The 24,665-nt window shown below is 39.4% G+C and overlaps 1 protein-coding gene across 1 annotated transcript in view; it reads left to right on the top strand.

Moving 5' to 3' along the window:
• map4k5 (mitogen-activated protein kinase kinase kinase kinase 5) overlaps positions 1 to 24,665 on the top strand; it is a 155,957-nt gene that overhangs the window by 4,781 nt on the left and 126,511 nt on the right. The window contains exon 2 of the mRNA XM_063048484.1: positions 7,128 to 7,185. Coding sequence (XP_062904554.1) covers positions 7,128 to 7,185 — 58 coding nt within the window. The remainder of the gene's footprint in view (positions 1 to 7,127; positions 7,186 to 24,665) is intronic.

The raw sequence follows: 24,665 nt of genomic DNA, 5'->3' as shown, positions 1-24,665 counted from the left end.
GCTTCGCTGCCGCTGCTACTCTGTGGTAACCGGAATCTCCGGAGCAGAAGGCCCCGAATCATCGACTGTGCTTGTTTCGGCGGCCGGGGCTAGGTCGATGGCACTCGGGAGGCTGTATCGGAGGGGCTGGTCGGAGGCTTGAAGTTTTCGGACGGATGGACTCAGTGTCGGCTGTGGTCAGCTGCTTCCAAGGCATCGGCAAGTTGACGGTGCCTGGAGGTTTATGGCAGGGAGTTTCTCCCTTTTGCCGCCTGCTATTGGTGACTCGGGAGTCGATCAACTCGGCGACTTTTGAGACTTTTTTTTACAGTGCCCATGGTTTGTTCTTCATCAAATTATGGTATTGCTTTGCACTGCTGTAACTATATGTTATAATTATGTGGTTCTGTCAGTGTTGGTCTTTGGTTTGGCCTGTTTTCTGTGATATCACTCTGGAGAAACATTGTATCATTTCTTAATGCATGTATACATTTCTAAATGACAATAAAAGAGGATTGAGTGTTCTCATAATCTAATTCTCTAGACAGTACTTTATACTTTATTGTCGCCAAACAATTGGTACTAGAACGTATAATCATCACAGCGATATTTGATTCTGCGCTTTACACTCCCTGGATTACAAATATTAAATATTAAAAATAGTTAAAATTAGTAAATATTAAAAAGTTAAATTATAAATCATAAATAGAAAATAGAAAAATGGGAAGTAAGGTAGTGCAAAAAAACTGAGAGGCAGGTCCGGATATTTGGAGGGTACGGAACAGCCCTATTTTGCTGAATCTCTGCTGTCCAAAACTAATATACATTTTCTAACCAATGCCTCATTATTTTGAGTAATGATATAAAGCGTTAATCAAAAGCAACAGCAATAAAAACAGAAAATGGATGAAATACTGAACTGAGGCAGCATCATAGTAACGGTAAAGAGTCAGGTCAAAGACCTTTTGATTAAACTGGAAAGAGAAAACAATTTTTCTACAGATGGTCAAAACTTCACAATGAAAGTTGGGTTGTTGCACTTCCACTATGTCAAAAATATCCTCCTTTAAAAGGCCATTATTGCATGCACAACTCCAGATGGGTTATTGCCAAGCCATTATACCCTTGTAGCAAGACATCCTTGCTCTTGTCCTTCATTGCAAGAGGGATTCAGTACAACATATTCGTTTTCGTAATTACATGTTGCATCTGAGCACTTGCCGTTGACTGGTGTACCCTGATTTCATTACTCTTCCTTCTTTCTCACTCTATCACCGTTTAGCAAATCAGTCAATTTTTTTTTAGAATCTCATATCTTTTCACATTAAACTTCATCTGTGTGTATTGATGTACTCGCACGGCTTATCTCAATCACCATGGACCCTCTGGTATGCTGGTCTAGAAGGTTAGGTCTCATGAAAAACAGGGAGAGTTAGTTAAGTGGATTCAAGCTTAGTTCAGAGGCTGGAAGCAGAAGGTAGTTGAAGATTGTTTCTTTGATTGGTGGCTGCTGTGTAGTTTACCGCAAGGGTTGGTGGTGGGACCCTTGTTGTTCGTTGCTTATATAAATGATTTGGATGTAAATACACAAGGCTTGATCAGTAAGTTTTCAAAATGATGTGAAATTAGATGTATTGATTGATACTAAAGTGAATTGCAGAGGGGATTTTAATGAGTTAGGGAAGTGGGCTGAGGAGTAGTAAATGGATTTCAAGTCAAGTGTCAGGTGATGCATTTTGTAAAGTCAAACTAATGTAGGACTTGTACCATGAATGGTAAGGCACTTTGGAGTGTAATGGATAGAAGGACCTTTGAGTACAAGTGCATAGTTTATTGAAAGTTTTTCACAGGTAGACAGGATGGTGCAAAAGGTACATATCACACTGGCCTTCATCACTCAGGGCATTGACTATAGGAGTTGGGCTTCATGTTGCATTTATGTTGTTTGTGAGGCTAGTTGGAGTATCGTACACAAAATGCTGAAGGAACTCGGGTTACGCAGCATCTGTGGAGAGGAATAGTTGATGTTTTGGGCTGAGACCCTTCATCATGTTGGATACTGTTTAGTATTGTTCACCCTGTTATAAGAAAGATGTGATTAAACTGGAAAGAATGCAGAAAAGATTTGAGAACTAGAGGGTCTGAATTTCCAGGCTACGTCCTTATTCCTTAGAGCATAGCAGAATGAGGGGTAACCTTAGAGAGGTGGGCGGTAGTAATCTTCTCCTAAGGGTAGGGAAGTCCAAAATTAGGTGGCATTGATTTAAGGTGAGAACGGAAAGATTTATGAGAGTTGAGGGGCAACTTTTTCATGCAGAGGGTAGTGAATATATGGATCAAGTTGCATGAGGAAATGGTTGCGGCAGGTATAATAGTATCATTGAAGAGTCACTTAGAAAGGTACATGGCATAATGGGACTTAGAGGGATAGTTGCAAGAAAAAGTTTGTGAACCTTTTACAATTACCTGGATTTCTGCAGTAATTACTCATAAAATGTGATCTGATCCTCATCTAGGTCACAATAATAGACAAACACAATCTGCATAAACTAATAACACACAAACAATTGTACTTTTCATGTCTTTATTGAATATATTGCTTCATTATTCACAGTGCAGGCTAGAAAAAGTATGTGAATCCTTGTATTTACTAACTGATAGAACCCCCTTTAGCAGCAACAACCTCCACCAAATGTTTCCTGTAGCTGCTGATCAGACTTGCACAATGGTGAGCAGGAATTTTAGACCATTCCGCCATACAAAACTGTTTCATTTCATCAATATTTATGGGACATCTTGCATGAACAGCCACAGCATCTCAATAGGGTTAAGGTGTGAACTCTGACTTGGCCATTCCAAAAGACAAATTTTCTTATTTTTAAAGCATTCTGCTGTTGATTTACTCTTGTGTTTTGTATCATTGTCTTGTTGCATCATCCAACTTCTATTAAGCTTCAGGTGATGGACTGCTACCCTGCCATTCTCTTGTAAAATGTCTTGATACAGTTTTGAATTCATTGTTCCCTCAGCAATTCCACGTCCAGAGGCAGCAAAGCAGACCCTAACCATATGCTCTTTCGTCATGTTTCAGTTGGAATGAGGTTTTGGTGTTGGTGTGCAGTGCCCTTCTTTTCTTCCAATTTTTTTTTGCACAAAAGTTCAACTTTTCTCTCATCTGTCCACAGAACATTGAAGGATTGTGGAGCATCCAGGTAGGCTTTTGCAAACTTGAGATGTGCAGCAATGCGTTGTTTTTTTTTGGAGAGCAGTGGTTTCCTTGGTGTCCTTCCACGAACACCACTCATGTTCAGTGTTTTTCTTTATAGTGGACACATGAGCAGAGACTAACAAGCTCTAGTGATGTCTGTAGGTCTTTTGCTGTTTTTCTTGTGTTCTTTGTCACTTCCTAACAGCATTGTACGTTGTGTGTTTGCAGGATGCCCACTCCTAGGGAGAGTAGCAAGAGTACTGAATTTCCTCTATTTGTAGACAATTTCTCCTACTGTGGACTGATCAACACTCAGGTCTTTAGAAATGCCTTTTTTTTTGTAGCCTTTTCCAGCTTAATGTATCTGTACAATTCTTCTAAGGTCCTCTGAAAGTTGTTTAGATCAAGGTATGGTGCACATAAACAGGTCTTTCTTGAGAAGAGCAGGCTCTGTCAGTACCCTGACTGTTTTTTTTATAGGGCAAGACACCTCTACAACCCACATCTACAATCTCATCTCAATTATACCTGATTCCAAATAGCTTTCGTAGAAGGCATTACTTCAGACTGTGATTGTTTAAATGGTGTATTCAGTATTAATGAGAAGTACAATTGTTTTTGTGTTATTAGTTTAGGCAGATTGCGCTTGTCTATTATTGTGACTTGGGACTTGTACTACCAGGTTCAGAAACAGTTACTACCCTTCAACCATCAGGCTTTTGAACCAGAGGCTATAACCTCACTCAGCTTCATTTGCCCCTTCATTTAAATTTTCTCACAACCAATGGACTCACTTTCAAGGACTTTTCATCTTATGTTCTTGATATTTACTGCTTATTTATTGTTATTGAAGATCAGACCACATTTTGAGTAATTAATGCAAAAAAACAGATAATTGCAAAGGGTTCACAAACTTTTTCTTGCAGCTGTATATGGGCTGAACGTAGGAAATTGGGACTAGCTGGGTGGGTGCCGTGGTTGGCATTGGGTTGAAGTGCTTTATCTGTGCCGTATACTCAGACTTTGTAGTCTTTTTGCAACTCGTATTTCTGTGTTACATTTAGTTTGCTCATTGAAATTATTTATTCATTTTATATATTGTGACAAGCATGTGTCCAACCCCTGATGATCTCTGCATCATTTCATCAGTCACTGCCTGCCACCAGGAAAAAAGACTTGTTGATTCATACTTGTGTTTCCTCTGTTGCCAGCAAATTTTCAATCCATGCCTGTAGAATATCCTCAGTCCCTTCTATTTTAATTTTACAAATAGCTCCTTTAAGAGGATCTTCTTAAAGACCTACTGATAGTCCAAATACATAACATTCCTTGGTTTGAATGTCATTATTTATTTTATTTTTTATTGTAGCTTGTAATTTTTTTGTCTTGTACTGCGGCAACTAAACAACAATTTTCACGACATTTGTCAGTGATAATAAACATAATTCTGACTCCCTTATTTGTATCAATTACACCTCCAAAAAATCTACTGTTAATTTTTTATTATTGAGATTCATGAGAATGATGCTGGGGCTTAAGAGGTTTGTATATGAGAACTGTTTCCAATGAAGGTTATTCAACCAAAAAGTCAATTGAGTCGGATATGGTGGGGTCGTTTAAGAGACTCCTGGATAGGTATGTACATGGAGCTCAGAAAAATAGATGGCTATGGGTAACCCTAGGTAATTTCTAAGGTAAGGACCTGTTCGACACAGCTTTGTGGGCTGAAGGGCCTGTATTGTGCTATAGGTTTTCTATGTTTCTCTTTCCATTGCTGATGACTTCCTGACTATTTCTAGCATTTTTGTAGTTTTCTTTGCAGTTAATGTGAATTTGGCTTGTAGTCCCTTAAATTTGGAAGCTTATGAATGTTATTGAGAGTGGGGTGGGGTGTATAAACGTTCAAAACAGATAATTGTAGACTGCTGGCAGGCATTGAATTTTCTGGACTTTGTTCACACAAAGAAAGGAAGGAATGGAAGAGTACATTGTATATGTATTCTGGCATATATAGTAGCAGGAGAAGTTCAAAATAATAGATGCAGACCTTTGCATTTGAGTCTCAGGAATGAGTTATGGTTCTACTATGCCTGGGTTGAGGTAAAAAGGCTTGGAACTATTTGCAATTTTTGAGTTTCCTAGTTAAATGCATGGCAATTACAGAATTAAATGGGTTTCTGTGAATTTGCCTTTGTTTATTGGTTGAAGCTAAGAAAGTTTATAATGCTCTTCTGGTTTTTAGTGTTGGCTAAAATAATGGGATTTTGGAGAGTGAGGCCTTGCAAATATTTATTACCTGAAGAATAACAAGCAATGTATATAACTGCTTTTCAAGTAAATTTATGACTTCAACAATTAAATTGCTATTCAAATCAATAATAGATCTTATGCAGAACTGTTTTGCAGCAGTTCATGTTCCCTTGAAATCAAAATTCTCTGAAGCTTTGTCCTTGTCTCAGACCGAAGTGGGTAATTTTTGCGAACTTGGTTGAAGAGAATACTTTTGCATTCTGAAATCTGGAAGGAACCCAACAGAAAAGTGATGCAGTAGTGTTTCAAGATTGGTCAATTGCCATTTTAAAATTGGAAAAAATATTTGTACAATTCATTTCAATGTTTCAGGTTGTCTGTCTTTTTGTTTGAGCCAGTTAGCAATCCACGTTGCAGATAACGTTATGACCAATGCACATAGCAGTGTGGCAATAACCAAATAATCCGATTCTAATCATTTTAATTGAAAGGTAAGTAATATTCAGATCGCAGGGGATACATAGATGAGAGATTACAGATGTTAGAAATCTAGAGCAGCACACACAAAATGTTGAAATATTAGGCATTTTAGGCTGTCCCTTCATTAAGACTTGAAAGAAAGAAGGTAGAAGCCAGAATAAAAAGGGAGGTGGTGGAGCGTGAGTTGGCAGGTGGTATGTTTAGAATTGGAATAGATTTATTATTATTCGATGTGCCAAGGTACAGTGAAAAGCTTGTCTTGCACATTGTTTATACAGATCAAATCAGTACACAGTGCATTGAGATAGAACTTGGTAAAATGATAACAGAGTGTAGTAATAAAGTCAAGCAGCTACCGAAAAGTGCATTGCACTCCAGGAGAATGCAGGTGGCTGGGGGAGTGGGAAAAGGGGAATGATGTGAGAAGTTGGAAGGTGATAGAGGGCAGAGGCAAAGGTCTGAAGAAGGAATCTCATAGGAGTGGACAATGGAATAATGTCAGGAGGTAGGAACCAGAGAGAGGAAGGTGATGGAGCAGCATGCTAGCATAGTGGTTAGCACAAAGCTTTACAGTATCAGTAACCCAAGTTCAATTTCTACCGCTGTCTGTCGGTAAGGAATTTGTACATTTTCCCTGTGACCATGTGGGTTTCCTCTTGGTGTTCCGGTTTTCCTCTCAGTCCAAAGACGTGCCAGTTAGTAGGCTAACTGGCCATTGCAAATTGCCCCATGATTAGGCTAGGGTTAAATTGGAGGCTGTTGGGTGGCATGGCAAATAAATAAATAACTCAGATTAGATCTAATCTGTGGAGGGAGAGAAACATGTAGTCAATGACATACATCTTTGCTATTTGCTTACATTTGATCTAGAAGACACACACTTGGATGTTGCCACACAATCTTGAATGCTATGCAGCTGTTAATCTTGCAGTGAATTTTATTTTTTGAAAATGCATGTGTACAGCACCCATTGTATTTCTTTCATAAGTATCCTCAAGGCCACATTTTAAAGACATATTTTACAAACTGCTTGTGCGCTGCTTTTAAATTTGTGGTTATTTTCATTTCTTTATAAATTAACCATCTAAAGAATAGAAATCAGTTTTAGCATTTCATGGCATATACCCTGCCTTGATAACAGCTTTGTTTCAGAAATTGTGAAGTGAGTTATGACTTCTTTCTAAAAACATCTTCTGGTTTTCATTTACAGGCTAGGAATCTGCAGACTGGAGAGCTCGCTGCAGTTAAAATTATTAAGTTGGAACCAGGTAATTATAAATTTGGCTCATTTCAAACATAATGTTTTATACTTTTGTTCTCATGGTAGAGAATTTTATTAATTACTAATGTAGTTTCATGAACATAAGAGATCCTGTAGATGCTGGAAATCCAGGGCAACGCACACTATAATGAGGAACACAGCAAGTTAGGCAGCATCCATGGAAATGAATAAACAGTTGACATTTCAGGCTGCGGCCCTTCTTAAGGAAGGTGGAATTGAGGAATGAGCAAGGCAGCTGTAATTGGTAGATTATCACCAGCCCAATAGTAGCTGTGAGAATATGGAATGGCTGGGATGCTGGGGATCTTAGGATGTTGATTTTTTGAGGCAGTACCTCCTATAGTAATGGTGATGGGGGATGTGCCCATGATGTATTGGGCTGAGCTCACGACTCTCTGCAGCTTCTTGTGTTCCTGTGCATTTGAATTGCTGTACCAGACCATGATTCAGCCTGTCAGGATACTTCCAATAGTACACCTATGAGGATATTTTCATACCAAAAGAATTTGGGTATGAAAATACTGGTAAGATAGCACATAATTAAATATTAACATTTGAAGTTCTTGAAATTTATTTTCCTGGTTGAGAATAGAACTGCTCCAAGAAAGGTGCATTTTTGTTTATTGTTACGAATCATCTTTAAACAATCTGTATTAACATTTTGCTAGTTTGATTTCTCAAATGAGAATGTTCCATATTAGGGATTTCAAGGGACAGGTATTTCTTTCCTGGCTGGTTTAGTGTTATTGTGATGAAAATGCTGTAGCTGCTCTCAACTGTAAAGTCTTAAGGGACTTGTCTGAAACTTAATAAAGAGTGGTTATATTGTTTTTGTTTAGAATTGTTACATTACAATAAACGACAAATTATTTTCAAGTATAGAGCATTCATGTTTTCAGTATGTTATGAATGGGAAAATTATTTTAATGCTTATTGAAATTCATAATTTTCTTGTACTCATTTGAAAATGTTCCATTTTTACACTAGAAAGCCCTTGCCATACTTGGGTCTTTTCAAAACTTCACAATTCGGTTGATTTCTTGATTAAAGTCATCCAAATATAAATTGTTGACAAACTGCATAAGCCATGTAGGTGGTTGATATGTTGTCAATCAGATGTGATACCATTTTATCTTTAGAAATTGATTGCCAAAATCCATAGTAGTAAATGTTATAAGATTGTGACTTCATGGTGAAAAGTATTTTTAAGTCATGTTTAAGACTACTTGTTTAAGAGAACTGAACAAATGATATTCTGGAGGTATTAGGACCAGCTTGGCTGGAAAAAACTGGGGGAAAGTCATTGAAGCTTTTACAGAAATTATGCATGATTTTCAGTAAACATACATTCTTTTAAGACAAAGTGTCAAACCGAAAAATAGCTCCACCATGATCACAAATTAAAAATAGTATTACATCCAAAACAAAATCTTTAAAAAAAAACCAGTAAACTTGAGAATTGGGGAATGTTCTGGAATTCAGCAAAGCAAAAGTAGAATATGAGTTATCTGACAAGAAAGATGGATCTGGCCGCAAATCATAAACATGAGATTCTGCAGATGTTGGAAATCCATGCGCGCTCACGTGCACGTACACCTGGAGAAACTCAGCTGGTCATGCAGCATCTATGGAGAAATTAAATATTGATGTTTTAGACTGAGACCTTTCATCAGGACTGGAAAGAAATGGGGTAGAAGCAAGAATAAGATGATGGGAGAAGGGGACGAAGTACAAGCTGGCAGGTGATAGGTGAAACTAGATGAGGGGTGAGGTGTGTTAGTGAGGGGTAAAGGATTGCAGTGAGAAGCTGGAAGGTGATAGGTGGAAGAAGCAAAGGACTGAAGAAGAAAGAATCTGATGGGAGAGGAGAGTGGACCATGGAAGAAAGGGAAGGAGGATGGGTAGGTGAGGAGAAGAGGTAAGAGGGAAAGCAAAAAGAGAGAAGGGGGAGGGTGGAGAAACTGCCAGAAGTTAGAGAAAGCAACATTCATACTGTCAAGTTGGAAGCTACCCAGATGGAGTATGACATGTTTTTCCCAGAGAGTGGTGAATCAGGAATTCTCTGCCCAGGGAAGCAGCTGAGGCTTCTTCACTAAATATATTTAAGAAACAGTTAGATAGGTTTTTACATAGTAAGGGAATTGAGGGTTATGGGGAAAAGGCAGGAAGATGGAGCTGAGTTTACGGACAGATCAGCCATGATCTTATTGAATGGCGGGGCAGGCTCGATGGGCCAGATGGCCTACTCCTGTTCCTATTTCTTATGTTCTTATGTTTATGTCACCCAAGTTATGACCTCCTCATGGTAGTAAACAAGGCCATGGATCAATATATCGGAAGGGAAGTAGAATTAAAATGAGTGGCCTCTGGGGAAAATTCACCTTTTGTGGTGGATGGAGCAAAGGTGCTCAACGAAGTGTTCCCCAATCTACATTGGGTAGAGGAGACTGCACCAGAAGCACAGAATACAATGAACGACACCAACAGACTCGCAGGGAAAGTTTCACCTCACCTGGAAGGACAGTTTGGGGCCATAAATGGTGGTGAGAGAGAATGCATAGGAGCAGGTCTAACACTTGTTTTGCTTGCATGGATAAGCACCAGGAGTGATAAATGGAAAAGGGAGTCTTGTTGAGAGTGCTCCCTTCTGGAATGTGAAGAGTTGGAGGGGAGAATAGAAGGATATATTTAGTGGTAGAAACCCATTAAGGATGGCGGAAGTTGAGGAGAATGATGTGTTGTATGTGGAGGCTCATGGGGTGATAGGTAAGGACAAGGGAGCTCTCTCCCCATTTTGGCAACCAGAAGATGGGGTGAATTCGGAAGCCCGGGAAATGGAGGAGATGTGGGCGAGGGCAGCAAAAGCAGGGCTGCAAAACCTTGTTTAGGTAATGTGAAGAGGAAAAATCCTGAGGACAAGTGTGGGTCCCTTGCATTTAGAAATAGGAGAATTTTTAATTGCTGAAAAGAAAATGGCAGCCAAATTGAACGAGTACTTTGATACAAAAACACGGGGACCAAGGAAAGAATACATTTAGTTTTCTAAATTTATTCTAAACTCTGCTTTCTAATAGGGAGAGAATTCAGAAATTGGAGGTGCAAAGAGATTTGGGAGTCCTCATGCATGATTCAGTAAAAGTTAACTTGCAGATCGAGTTGGTAGGAAAGCAAATGCAATGTTTGCATTCATTTTCTGAGGACTATACTATAAAAGCAGTGCTTTTAATGCTGAGGCATTATAATGTGTTGGTCAGACTATATTTGGAGAATTGTGAGCAATCTTGAACACCATATTTAAGGAAGGATGTGCAGGTATTGGAGAGGGTCCGGAGGAGGTTTACGAGATTGATCCCAGGGATGAAAGAGTTAATATGCGGTGTGATTGATAGCTCTGGGCCTGTATTAGCTGGGGTTGAGAAGATGAGTGAGGAATCTCATAGAAACCTACCAAATATTGAAACGCCTTCTAGTGAACGTCAAGGATGTTTCCAATAGTGAGAATCTTCAGATTTGTTGTTTTGTGGCAGCATTACATTGTGATACACAATAAAAAAGGCTATGAATTACTCAGGAAGAGATATTATTTCTGATCCATACTGACCGTGGTCCCCCGGTGTGGAAGTCAACAATCCAGTTGCTGAGGGAGGTACAAGGCCCAGGTTTTGGAGCTTGCCTAAAGTAAATTTATTATCAAAGTGCGTAAGTCACCATATACAACCCTGAGATTCATTTTCTTGTGGGCATACTCAATAAATCCAATAACTATAATAGAATCAAAGAAATACTGCATTTACAGGGTGGACAACCAGTGTACAAAAGAAAACTCTGTAAATACAAAAAGAAAGGGGAAAAATGATAATAAATAAATAAGCAATAAACATTGAGAACATGCGATGAAGAATCTTTGAAAGGGAGTCCATAGGATGTGGGAACAGTTCAGTGAAGTTGAGTGAAGCTATCCCCTCTGGTTGAAGAGCCTGATGGTTGAGGAGTAATAACTATTCCAGAATCTAGTGGCGTGAGTTCTGAGGCTTCTGTACCACTTCTTAATGACGGTAGCGAGAAGAGAGCATGACCTGGGTGGTGGGGGTCCATGATGATGGATGCTGCTTTCCTGTAACAATGCTCTGTGTAGATGTGCTCAATAGTGGGGAGGGCTTTACCTGTGATGAACTGGGCCATATCATTACTTTTTGTAAGATTTCCATTCAAGGGCATTGATGTTTGCACACCAGGCTGTGATGCATCTAGTCAATAGAACTGAGGGTATGATTATGTTGAACACTGAGCTGGAGTCAGTAAACAGCAACCTGACGTAGATATTTCAATTGTCCAGGTGATCCAAGGCTGAATCGCGAGCCAGTGAGACTGCATCCACTGTAGACCTATATGATGATTGCTTAGGCAGGAATTGCTAATGGGTATGACCAGCCTCAAAGCACTTCTTCACAGTAGATATATGTACAACTCGGCAATAATCATTGAAGCAGCTTACCCTACTCTTCTTGAGGACTGGTATGACTGTCACCCTTTTGAAGCAGGTGAGGACCTCTGAATGCAGTGGTGAGAAATTACAGATGTCCTTGAACCCTCCTGCCAGGTTTTCAGTGCTCTATCCGGAACACTATCAGGTCATGATGCCATGCGAGAGTTCAACTTGAATTATGTTCTAATGTCAACCTCCAAGATAGAGATCACAGAGTCACCAGCTGCTGCAGGGATTCACACAGTTGTAGTTTTATTCTTCCTATATAGCTTCTTTTTCTGTGTCTTGGTCGTCAAAAAAAGTCATAGTCTTTCTTCAAATTTTGTCCATATCTATATTCAGTATAATTGTTGGTGTAGGGATTGTGTGATTTCAGGCTGAATTATTTTAAGCATAGTATATCTTAAAATACCTGCTTGTAAAAAAAAAAGTTATACAGTTCAGAATTTTGTTAAAATCTGTGGCTTTTGAGACCAGAAGTAACTACGGCACATGTGATAGCTCGACTGCTGATTGCTTGACCTTATTCAGGCAAAGAATTTGCAACTGATTTTTTTTAAGTACTTAATTTAGATTGTTTTATTCTATTGCACATATTCTCTAACACTTTCTGTTTTGCAATGGATTCTGATTGAATTCCTTGAATACCTAAAATGAAGATAAATCATGATTTTAATTGAATTGGTTTATGTAACTAATCATTTGAAATAATTTCAGTTGTAGCCTTTAAATATGGCTCTATATTTGGTAAATTTGGTGAACTAAAAAATGGAAGTTAGTCTTAACTCTTAAAGTTGTAGTTTGTTGGGGTTTTAATTTATAATTTTGAGCTCTGGATTGAATTATATTTAGCCAGTTGTCTAGTCTGACTTCAATCGAGAACTAAGTGATTCATTCAGGCCAACTGTTCAGAATGTTTTTCCATACAGGGGATAATGGTTTTACAATTTCTATTATATTATTGTCTATGCATTCTGATTCTGCATAGTAGCTGGTGTATGAAAGCAATGTTTGCTAATTAATTTGCCATCCTGTTATATTGATGATAAAACTAAGGTATTGGTTATCAACTCTTAAGAGATATTAGAAAGGTGTGTATGTGACTAACCAAAGGTGGTGTTTAGATTTGGAGACACCTCCTTGACCATGGGGAAACATGAATCAAAACTTGCCTTCATATGCCTCTACTGCTCTTACCAGACTGCTTGCATCTGACAGCTCTCATCAGACCTTCCCCTAAAATCACACCTTAAGTTCCAGCGTTTAAAATATAACTGTTGGGTGTTCAAGTTGCCTGCACAACATAGCATGTTAAGAAAAGGAGTCCAAGAGATTGCAGATGCTGGAATTTGGCACAACACACAACAGAGCACTATGGTAGCGTAATGATTAGCGGACAGTATTACAGTTTGGGGCATTGGAGTTAATTTCCAACACCATCTGTAAGAAGTTTGTACATCCTTCCTGTGGAGCATGTTGGAGGTCCTCTGGTTTCCTCCAACAATCCAAAGATGTATGGGTTAGTAGGTAAATTGGTTACTGTAAATTGTCCTGTGATTTAGGCTAGGGTTAAATAAGTGGGTTGCTGGATGGTGTGGCTCATTGGGCCGGAAGGGTCTATTCTGTGCTGATAAAATAAATAAAACTAAAGACAGAGGAACTCAGCAGGGAATGCAGCATCAATGGAGAGAAATGGTCAGTTGACATTTTAGGTTGAGACTCTTAGCTCTACTGAAAGATGGATGGGAGGTGGCTAGTATAAAAGGGAGGAAGAAAGCAGGTGGGACAAGAGCTGGCAGGTGATGGTGGATCAAGATTGGTGATGGATGAGTAGATGGTGAAGGGGAGAGTGTGAATAGTGCCAGAAAATGGGAAGTGATGGATAGAAGTGACAAAGGGCTGGTAATGGAATCTGATTGGAGGAAGATAGAACATAGAATAAAAGGCAGATGGGGAGAGCAGTTGGAAGAAGTGGGGGAAGGAAACCAGTGAGAGTGTATGGATGTTGGGCGGACGGAGAAAGTAGAAGAGGAAAGAGACAAGGTGATGCACTGATAGATCATGAGGGGAGAGAAAAGGGACAATTAGTTGAGGGACGAATGTCTGGTCATATCCTAATTGTCTCTTATTCACTTTCTGCCAGGTAAATATTAAAATTTGAACCACTATATGGATACTACAGCTCTGCATTGTTTTGATCATTCTCCAGACTCACTTCGCATGGTTGCACTTAATTGTGCTTTGAAATGGCTAACTAACTTGTGCCATAATTTCTACATTCAAATAAACAACTTAAATTTGAGCACCAGGCATTCATCTGTTAACTGAATTTGGCTGTGTTACGTACCCCGTAACTGGGTTGCCAAACCAGCAGAAATGGATCACTCAGTTGGAGTCTGGATTACTAGAACTAAGAAATTTTTATTAAAGAAACAAGCAACACAGTACTCTAATCAAAAGGATAATAAATGCAACAGTTCAGCAATGATAAACACACATGTACACAGAATTAGGATAACAGGATCAATCAAGCTCTATCGTTGTCTAGGGGTAAATGACCAGTTTCAAAGTGATGCAAAGTTCAGTTCAATTTAGTTCAGTTCAGTTCACCGTAATCACTGCCGTGGGAGATGGACAGTGGGGGGAAGGAGAGAGAGAGCGAAACGAATGAATATTCAAACGGCTTCCACACAGACCTTCGATATTCTTCGCAGTCAGCTTTCGGGCGAGCCCTTTGTGATGTCTTCTGTGGTCACCGACCTTGATCCCTCCGTTTCCAGATACGATCGTTTCTCTGCGGTGAACCTGGCACCCAGGCAAGGGCGGACACACACCGGGTTCCCGCTGATCGTGCCTTTCCACCCTGTGCGTCTATGGCTTGGTCCCGCGACCAGCCTTCCAAAACTTCCCACCGACTTGTGGGAGACACACCGCTTCCAGGGTCTCGTTACCTCGGGGTGTCGTGTGTGTCTTGCCTTAGCGAACCTGTCCCTTTTTATCCCCCTGCTGGGGTATCGCCTGTCCATCACTTCAAACAGTTCAGGGTTCAAAGGGGGAGCCGATCTTGACAGCTCTCCTTCCGTTAAACTCTCTCGTCCCTTCATTAACATTTCCAAATGCTGCTCCATTGTTTTCCTTATCTCTCTTTCTTCTGAAGACAGGTGGCAGACCAACTGCTGATCCCACTGGTGCCAGCACAGGCCAGCTAACATATTAATCTATGTGTATTCTTGTCACAGCTGTAACTAAATTGGTCCTATCTTGGTTAACTTTGCAAGGACCTTCATATAAATATCTGGGACTAGTAGCTTAACAGGGAAGACTGGCACATGAACAAATTGAACAGCACTCCAACATAGTTGTATTCTCAAAATCGTACCGTGTAGATTACGTACCAGACTTCTCTGTTACAATCAAAAGACAAGACAAAGGAGAAGAAGTAGGCCATTCGGCCCATCGAGTCTGCTCCGCAGCTCCCCCATGAGCTAAACTATTCACCTATCTAGTTCCAATTTCCGGCTTTTTCCCCATATCCCTTGATACCCTGACCAACTAGATACCTGTCGATCTCCTCCTTAAACACCCTCAATGATCGGGCCTCCACAGCTGTATGTGGCAACGAATTCCACAAATCCATGACCCTCTGGCTAAAAAAATTTCTCCTCATCTCTGTTTTAACTGGGTACTCTCTAATTCTAAGACTATGGCCTCTTGTCCTGGACTCACCCACCAAGGGAAACAACCGTTCCACATCTACTCTGTCCAACCCTTTCAACATTCGAAATGTTTCTATGAGACCCCCTCTCATTCTTCTATACTCTAATGAATACAATCCAAGAGCCGACAAACGCTCCTCATATGTTAGCCCCTGCATTCCAGGAATCATCCTCATAAATCTTCTCTGAACTCTCTCCCCTTGCTAAGATAGGGGGCCCAAAACTGCACACAGTATTCCAAATGAGGTCTCACTAATGCCCCATAGAGCCTCATCAACACCTCCTTACTCTTATACACTATTCCTCTTGAAATGAATGCCAACATGGCATTCGCTTTCCTTACCACCGATCCAACTTGGTGGTTAACATTTGGGCTTGTTATGACTGGGTAATCCTTGGGCATGATCTGTCCTCTGGCAGAATAGATCCACCAAGTACAGTGGAATGTAAGTGGGAGGGAGCAGCCTTGAGTGCTCAGTATTACCCCAGAGATTATCATTACACTAGCTCAAATATGGACAAGGAAGCCTTGATAAGCACCTTCTGTCTATTCTTAACCAATGAATCAATGGTTCCTCGTATTGAACAATGCTCTTTTGTTACTTTTAATGCCTTTTCTGAGCAATGTATTGCAGAGAGGTGCTATGATTATCCATCGTCAAGAGTCCTGGTTGTACTAGTACTAATTTGATTGAATCTGAAGGAAGTAACTACAGAAAATGCCACTTCTGTTTTTTTGTGCTGTAGCTTTTCTAGATTTGCACCTCAGTTTCAGGTGTGCTTGATACTGCTTGCAGCATACACTTCTGCACTTCTTTTTGAACCATTGTTAATCACTTCGCTTGGTTTTGCAGCAGTTAATAAATGGCCCAATATAAAGAATAAACTTCGAGAGCTGATCCTTGCCAGTTTGCCAGTGGGCGATGTGTATGTCTGTGACAACATTGATTGAAGTGATCACTACACAGTTCTTATAGAAACAAATCCTATCTTCACTCCATGGACACTCTCCATTGTATTGTGTGGCATGGCAGTTGTACTAAATGGGATAGACTCCACAAATCCGGCAGTGCAAAACTGGTTATCGGTGAAGACTCATGGACCATAAGCAGCAGCAGAAATGGACGCCATCACAACCTGTACCTTCATGCTTCGCATATTGTTCACTCTACAATTTAATACCAAGCTAGGTGATTAACATTGGTTCAAAAAGGACTGCAGAAGTGCATGCTACAAGCATTATCAAACATACCTGAAACTGAAGTGTAAATCTAGAGTAGCTGCAGCACGGGTCTACATGTAAAGTAACAAAATGCCATTTTCCAGAGAAAACTACATAATCTAGCAACCAGCATTTAGTGATGTTGCCTGAAGTCCAAAGACCAGTATTTAATCCTGACATATTCAGTTTTCTCCTTTTACTATGTGCATTAACTCTAGGTGCTCTAGTTTTATTCAATGCCCTAAAGGCACTGGTAGTTTAACTGTCTACTGTTAAATTACTCTTTGGTGTTGATCAAAGGAGTATTGGACATACCTGTTTGAACTCAAGAAAAGAGATGTCCAATATTCCTTATGACAATGTCATTATACACCAGTCATTGAAAGTGGGCATGCAGGTACAGCAGGCGGTGAAAAAGGCGAATGGTATGCTGGCATCTATAGCAAGAGGGTTCGAGTACAGGAGCAGGGAGGTACTACTGCAGTTGTACAAGGCCTTGGTGAGACCACACCTGGAGTATTGTGTGCAGTTTTGGTCCCCTTATCTGAGGAAATACATCCTTGCCGTAGAGGGAGTACAAAGAAGGTTCACCAGATTGATTCCTGGGATGGCAGGACTTTCATATGATTAAAGACTGGATGAACTAGGCTTATACTCGTTGGAATTTAGAAGATTGAGGGGGGATCTGATTGAAACGTATAAAATCCTAAAGGGATTGGACAGGCTAGATGCAGGAAGATTGTTCCCGATGTTGGGGACGTCCAGAACGAGGGGTCACAGTTTGAGGATAAAGGGGAAGCCTTTTAGGACCGAGATGAGGAAAAACTTCTTCACACAGAGAGTGGTGAATCTGTGGAATTCTCTGCCACAGGAAACAGTTGAGGCCAGTTCATTGGCTATATTTAAGAGGGAGTTAGATATGGCCCTTGTGGCTAAAGGGATCAGGGGGTATGGTGGGAAGGCTGGTACAGGGTTCTGAGTTGGATGATCAGCCATGATCATACTGAATGGTGGTGCAGGCTCGAAGGGCTGAATGGCCTACTCCTGCACCTATTTTCTATGTTTCTATGTAACACAAGAAAAATTGGAGCAGGACTATGTCCTCTCAATCAATATGATCATGGTTGATCTATGCAACCCGTCATTCTTCTTGTCCCTGATCTTTCAAAAATGTATCTACCATCACCTTAAATATGTCTAATAATCTGGCCTCCACCACCCTCTGCATAATTACAGAAATTTTTTACCCTTTGAGAAGAAACTTTAATGCACCTCTTTATTGCACCATTTCATTCTGGTATTTTTTCCCCATTCCATTTTAGTCCTGAAGAAGGGTCTCATTACAAAACGTTGACTGTTTACACTTTTCCATTGATGCTACATGACCTGCTGAGTTCCTCCAGCTTTTTGTGTATGTTGCTTTGGATTTCCAGCATCTGCAGACTTTCTCTTGTTTAATGCACCTCTGTTTTAAACGATGACCTGCTTATTTTGATACTATTTACTCGTGATTGGGACTTTCCCAGAAATGAATCCAACATCATCTCAGCATCTACCCTCTCAAGCCCATTTAGATCTTGTCTGTTTGAATATGCATCTAAACTCTAAGGAGTACAGAACCAAACTATCTAGTCTCTCTTGAGACAACCCACTCACTCTGATAGATCTTTTGAGACTGCCTTCAGTGTTTCTGTATTTTTTTTCTCTCTCTCAAGTAAGGGAACCAAAACTGCACAGTATTTGAGATGTAGCCTAACTAATAAAACCTCCATAATTTCAAACTCCAACCCATTCACCATGAAGACCAATAAACCTATAAACTTTGATTCATGCACTGGAACCCTTAGCTCCCTCCGAACTTCACTTGTTTATAATCTTTTGCAATTAAATTAATAGACTGCCTTTTGATTTCTTACTGTGCACAATATCTCATTCTTCTGCTTTAAGCTATATTCATACAACTACTCAATTTATCTATTTTATTTTACAAAGTACATTGGCGTCATCACAACATGCCCTGTTACCTATTTTTGTATTGTCAGCAAACTTGGCAACTTTACATTTTGTTCTCCCCTCGGGTGATTAATGCAAAAAGTGAACAATTGAGGGTCAAGGATCTATCTATGGGGTACTCATCTAGTTGTACTCTTTCAGTCAGAAAGGATCCATTTTTTCTAACTCTTTTCAATTCGTGCTCGTGTGCTTCTTCCAATACTTTGATTTATTAATTTGTACATCAGCTTATTGTATGTTGCACTTTATCAAATGCCTTTTGGTCAGTACATGTACTATGTTAACAAGTCCCCTCTATCAACTCTCCCCATCACATCTTCAAAAAACTTTGTGAAACAAATTTGTTAAACATGTTTTACCTTTCATCAGATTGTAGTGACTAGGTTTGATGATACAGGAGACCTCTCATGTTAAGACAGTTTGCTTACAGAAATACACCTTTGCAGAATTTATAGAGCACTATCCAAAATCCAAGATGTAATACGTGTGGGGGGAAAAAAAAAATTTTTGTGGATTTTTATTTTTAAATTGCTTAGTATGTTGAGCAATAAAATTTGACTGTACAGGGCTTGACAATTGAACACCTAATGGTGATTGCTATCCCTATAAACGTGATGACATCGCATTAAAGTCTTATTGGTCCACAGTATTAACTATAAATAAAAGCTGACTAATTTTGCTGTTCTTTCACATGAGCTTTGTCTATCCTGAGCCTAATGAGAGTGGTAGGTCACTTTGTCATCATCAATAACATTGCTTAATATGAGAGGAAAAACATTTTCTGCTTATAACATGGGATTCAATAGGAAAAGGGACTGCGTATTATAGAAAACCTTGACTTTCTAGGAACACAATCTCGCTGTAACGCAGAGGTTGTCTGTATTCATCTTTCCCAAATGATGCTAGCTGATGATTACAGTGTTTCTATCCCATTTGCAAACTCATAGTAAGTGAAGCAGGACATGCCAGCTTCAGTTAGATCTGCTCAATGCAGGTAACATTTTTGCCACACAAGTGCTAGTAAATGACCATTGCCAAAAAAAGGGCTGTAAACATTTACCCTTGATATTAATGATATTTCCTATTGCTGGTTCCTCCACTGCCATCATTCTATTTACTTTAGAAAACTTTGTGTGCTCTATATTTAAAAACAAGTTTTCATTTCTGTTTTAATCTCTGTAAAAACTACTTTTGTAAAGCAAAATGTGTCAAGAATTCTGCATGTAATTGCTTTATCTTGTTGTAAACGAATAAAAAAAATCATAGAAACAATTTTTACCAGGAATTAATTGACGGACTGATTTGGACGTAGATATGTTGCTCCATTTACCACATTAGTAAAGTCATTAAGAAGTCTGGATGTAAGGATGTCTAGTTCTCATAGATAACAAACAGATCTTTTTACGTTGGAGCATGTGGCATGTCTTGCCCATGTGTGACAAACAATGCAGAGCAGAATTGCTCTTCAACTTATTTTCATATGTGCAAGTGCAAGAAAAAAGGAAATGGTTTACTGAGCACTCTGCCTTTTGAACAATATCACATTCACGAGAAGGATTTTAAATCCTTGAAAAATGCAATTCTTGAAATCATACAATGCTAAGTAGGAAAAGGAGCTTAAATTGTTTTATATTTTTCCTAGGATTGGACAGTTCATGAAGATCATTATTTGAATTTGTATTAGAAATTTGTTGTAGAATTTATTTTGTGGCAGCAGTACATTGCCATACATAATATCTGTAAATTACTATATATATAAAAATTAAGTAAATAGTGCAAAAAGAGGGGTGAAAATACTGGGGTAATGTTTGTGGGTTCATTATCCATTCAGAAATCTGATAGCAGGGGGAAAGAAGTTGTTCCTGAAATGTTCAGTGTGTGTCTTCAGGCTCCTGTACCACCACCTTGATGATAGCAATGAGAACAGGGCATGTCCTGGGTGATGGGGTTCCTATTGATAGATTCTGCCTTTTAGAGGCATCGCCTTTTGAAGGTGTCCTGGATGCTGTGGAGGCTAGTTCTCATGATGAAGCTGGCTGACTTTACAATTTTCTGCAAGCTTATTCCGATCCTGTGCAGTGGCCCTTACAAACCAGATATTGATGCAACCAGTTAGAACGCTCTCCATGGTACATCTGTAGAGATTTGCCTACGTCTTTGACGTACCAATTCTCCTCAAACTCCTAATGAAGTGTAGTGGTTGTCGTGCCGTCTTTGTAATTGCACCAATATGTTGGGCCAGGATAGATCCTCGCAGATGTTGACATCCTGGAATTTGAAGCTGCTCACTCTTTCCACTGCTGATTCCTCAATGAGGACTGGTGTGTGCTTCCTGTGCTTCCACTTGAAGTCCACAATCAGTTCCTTGGTCTTACTGGTGTTGAGTGAAAGGTTGTTGCAATACCACTCAACCAGCTGATCTGCCTTGTTCCTATGTGTCTCCTCATCACTATCTGAAATATTATGTATATATAATATTAGTGGTGTCTCTAAAATTATGATGCAGCTGCAAGTGTCAAGCATATTGGGAATGTTTCTTGAGGATCTTTGTACCGGCTTTATATTCTAGATGGCAGTGTGTAAGAAACAACAATGATGAGCATTAGGGAGAAAGATGCCTTCTATATTACCAGTAGCAAGATTTTTGACAGCCTTGTGCCATTCAGAGTTACGATCAATTTTGTTTTGGACAGTAATTGCACACTTCACCATCTTGAATGAGGAAGGAAGTATTTGGTAGAATATCTAATGTACATAATGTGGTTTGGTGAAGGAATCTGCAGAATGATGTGATGGATGGAGAACAAGGTTTATTAATCACATTCTGAATTAGTTAATTTTACCCTGTTTCCCCATCTTGTTTGTATGTTGTATCATACACTTTACCAAATCTATCAGGAAGAAAATGGATGTTAGAGCAGCAATTTTAAAAACATAAGAGACAGTGGATGCTGGTATCTGAAACATAAAAACTGAATACTAGAAGAACTCAGCGGTCAAGAAGCATCTGTGGAGCCAAAAGATGTAAATCAACATTTCAGGTCAATACCATGGATGAGGGAAAAATAACCAGTATATATTGCAGTATGAGGGGTGGAGGCTGGTAGGTGATAGGTAGAACCAGATGGGGAAGGGGTAATAGGTAGGTAAAAATCTGCTATTGGGGGAGGAGGTAAAGGGTGATGGGAAAGATGAACAAAAAGAAAAGAAAACTTGGTGAATGGTAACTGTGGGGGAGAACAGTATGGGGTGATGGTTATCTGAAATTTGGAATAGTCAGTGTTGAATTTCAAGTAACTCATGCCTCCTGTGCCCTTCCCCACATCATCCACTGCCAGAAGATCGTCACTTCAGTGAATATGTCCCTCAGTCTTCCTAAGTGTTCTTTATTCCAGTACAAGTAGCTCTCCAAAACCAAATATTAAGTATTCGTATACAGTATTCTGTGGTCCAGGATGGTGCTCCACAGAGTGCACTGAAACTTGGTGTTGCTGCTGTAAAGGCTCAGTGGGGAAAGGCTGCAGACACAATGACAATAAAGTTGAATCTAATCTAATCTAATTTTGCCACCCCTCCCTTCCACCATATCATTAAGTATAACTTTGTAAGGGCTGGAACCAGTTTTTTTTGGTAAAAATGTTTGTTCAAGAAATATATGTAAAAGAAAAGTAATCTAATTAATTTGGGGTTTATACTGAGAATTGTGACATAGTACTATATTATTGACTTTGACTTTATCTCACAAAAATAAAATGAGAAAAGGAAATTGATTCTCCCCCCCCCTTATTGTCTACCTCTCTACCAGACTTCCTTTGTCCCTATAAATGGGTGTGATCTCATTGACAGACTTCTTGTTTGTTGGTTCCACTTTCTCTGAAGCAGTCTGTAACTGGACAATTTTTAGATGTGCAGCTTTGTTTCAAAACAACTACAGTAGCCGAGTCTGTTACAGCTCAACTTCAAGATAAATAGGTTTTTGTCTGTAATTACAATCATGCCGGCATAACTCGAGCTGCTGAAAGTTGAACAGTGCCTTTCTTTGGTTTGAACACAGCTTCAGTGTTTTGGGTATTGGAGTACAAATACTTCTTTTGCGTTAGAGTTCACACAATTTTAAATCTGAGAATTAAATTTTTGTGCATTTTTTTTACTACTGACTCCAGCTGATTTTTAATTTAATCTGTCTTCTGACTTATTAAAGCAGAGATGCTAGTAATCATGTTTGCATGATTAGTTCTTCATTTAGTTTCAGGTTGAGGCACTTCAGGTTTTCATGTTCTTTATTACCTATTGTTTCCGCATTCTTGTTCCATTGTATTTTTAGTATGTCAAGCCTATCGATTGCTATTTGCACTCACGGCAATTATTTTTGTAAATGTATCAACATTTGGTAATTCTTTAAAGAATTAATTAAAGACACCTATGTCAGGCTATTGTTTGTTGATTATATTTCTGCCTTGCAAACTCCTCACTACTTCAGGCCCTTGAAGCTATTGTCTCTCTCTGCAACTGGATCTTTGACTTCCTGACCAACAGAGTGTATCAGTAAGGACAGACAGTATTTAAAATAATCAGATGAGGCATTGAATACAGGAGATGGGATATTATGTTACAACCATATGGAACAGGGGTGACAAACTTATGGCATGCGTGCCCAAGACGGCATATGCAAAATATTTTGTTGCCATTTGTTGAGTGCCACCCCTCAATTCATTAAACTCATTATTATCATTATTACCTTTACCAAACAAATAATTGAGTTCAGGCAGTGAGGTTCTGCAGCTCTGCAATTCCGTTCCTGAAAATTTTAACTGGCCAAAAACCTTGCAATTGCAATGTTAATGGTATTTTCATCAACGTGTATTCATGTGAGTCATTGTTTTCAGCGATGAAGTTGGTCAAGTCTAATTATACGAGTAGCTTAATGATGAAGCTTGTGCTACATGCACAACTTTCAAAACAACCAAATACAAGCTGTATACAAAATAGATTGTGCCGCCACAAAAAGTCTCTGAGAGTAAAGTGTCTTTATTTTCTGTTCCTTGACTGTTTATGAATATGCACCAAAGCTTAAAATTTCATGTTCACATTTCTTGTTACATATGAGGTACAGTTTAGGAATCTCCACAATCTCCATCAATACAGATGCAGTGCAAGGTTGTATGATTAACCCCCTACTATAATTACTTTATACATAACTGTGGTGAAGCACAATTCCAATACCATATTCAAGTTGGCTGATGACACCACTGTTGTTGGCCAAATCAAAGGTGGTGACGAATCAGCATTTCGAAGGGAGATTGAAAATCTGGCTGAGTGGTCCCACAACAACCTCTCACTCAGTGTCAGAAAGACCAAGGAGCTGATTGTTGACTTCAGGAGGAGGAAACTGGAGGTTCATGAGCCAGTCCTTATTGGAGCATAAGAGGTGGAGAGGATCACCAATTTTAGATATCTCAGTGTTATCATTTCAAAGGTTCTGTCCTGGATCCAGCATATAAGTAGAATTATGAAGAAAGCATGGCAGTGCAACTTCCTAAGAAGTTTGCAAAGATTTAGCATGACTTTGAAAACTTTGACAAGTTTCTGCTGATGCGTGGTGAAGAGTATATTGACTGGTTGCATCAATCAATATGGAAATATCATATTGGAAACATCAATGCCCTTGAACCTAAAATCCTTACAAAAGTAGTCTATATGGCTCAGTTCATCACAGGTAAGACCTTCCACATCACTGCATGTCTACATGAAATACTGTTGCAGGAAAACAGCATTCTTCATCAAGGATCTCCACCATCCAGCCATGCTCTCTTCTCACTGCTGCCATCAGCAAGAAGGTACAGGAGCCTGAGGACCCACACCACCAGGTTCAGGAACTGGTAATACCCCTCAACCATTAGGCTCTTGAACCAGAGGGGATAACTTCACTCACCCCAATCACTGAAATGTTCCCATAGTTTATAGACTTACTTTCAAGGGCTCTTCATCTAATGTTCTTGATATTTATTGTTTATCTATTTATTTATTAT

Source organism: Mobula hypostoma, chromosome 1, assembly GCF_963921235.1.
Source record: "Mobula hypostoma chromosome 1, sMobHyp1.1, whole genome shotgun sequence".
Taxonomy (NCBI): Eukaryota; Metazoa; Chordata; class Chondrichthyes; order Myliobatiformes; family Myliobatidae; genus Mobula; species Mobula hypostoma.
This window is presented reverse-complemented; position numbering and strand designations above follow the sequence as displayed.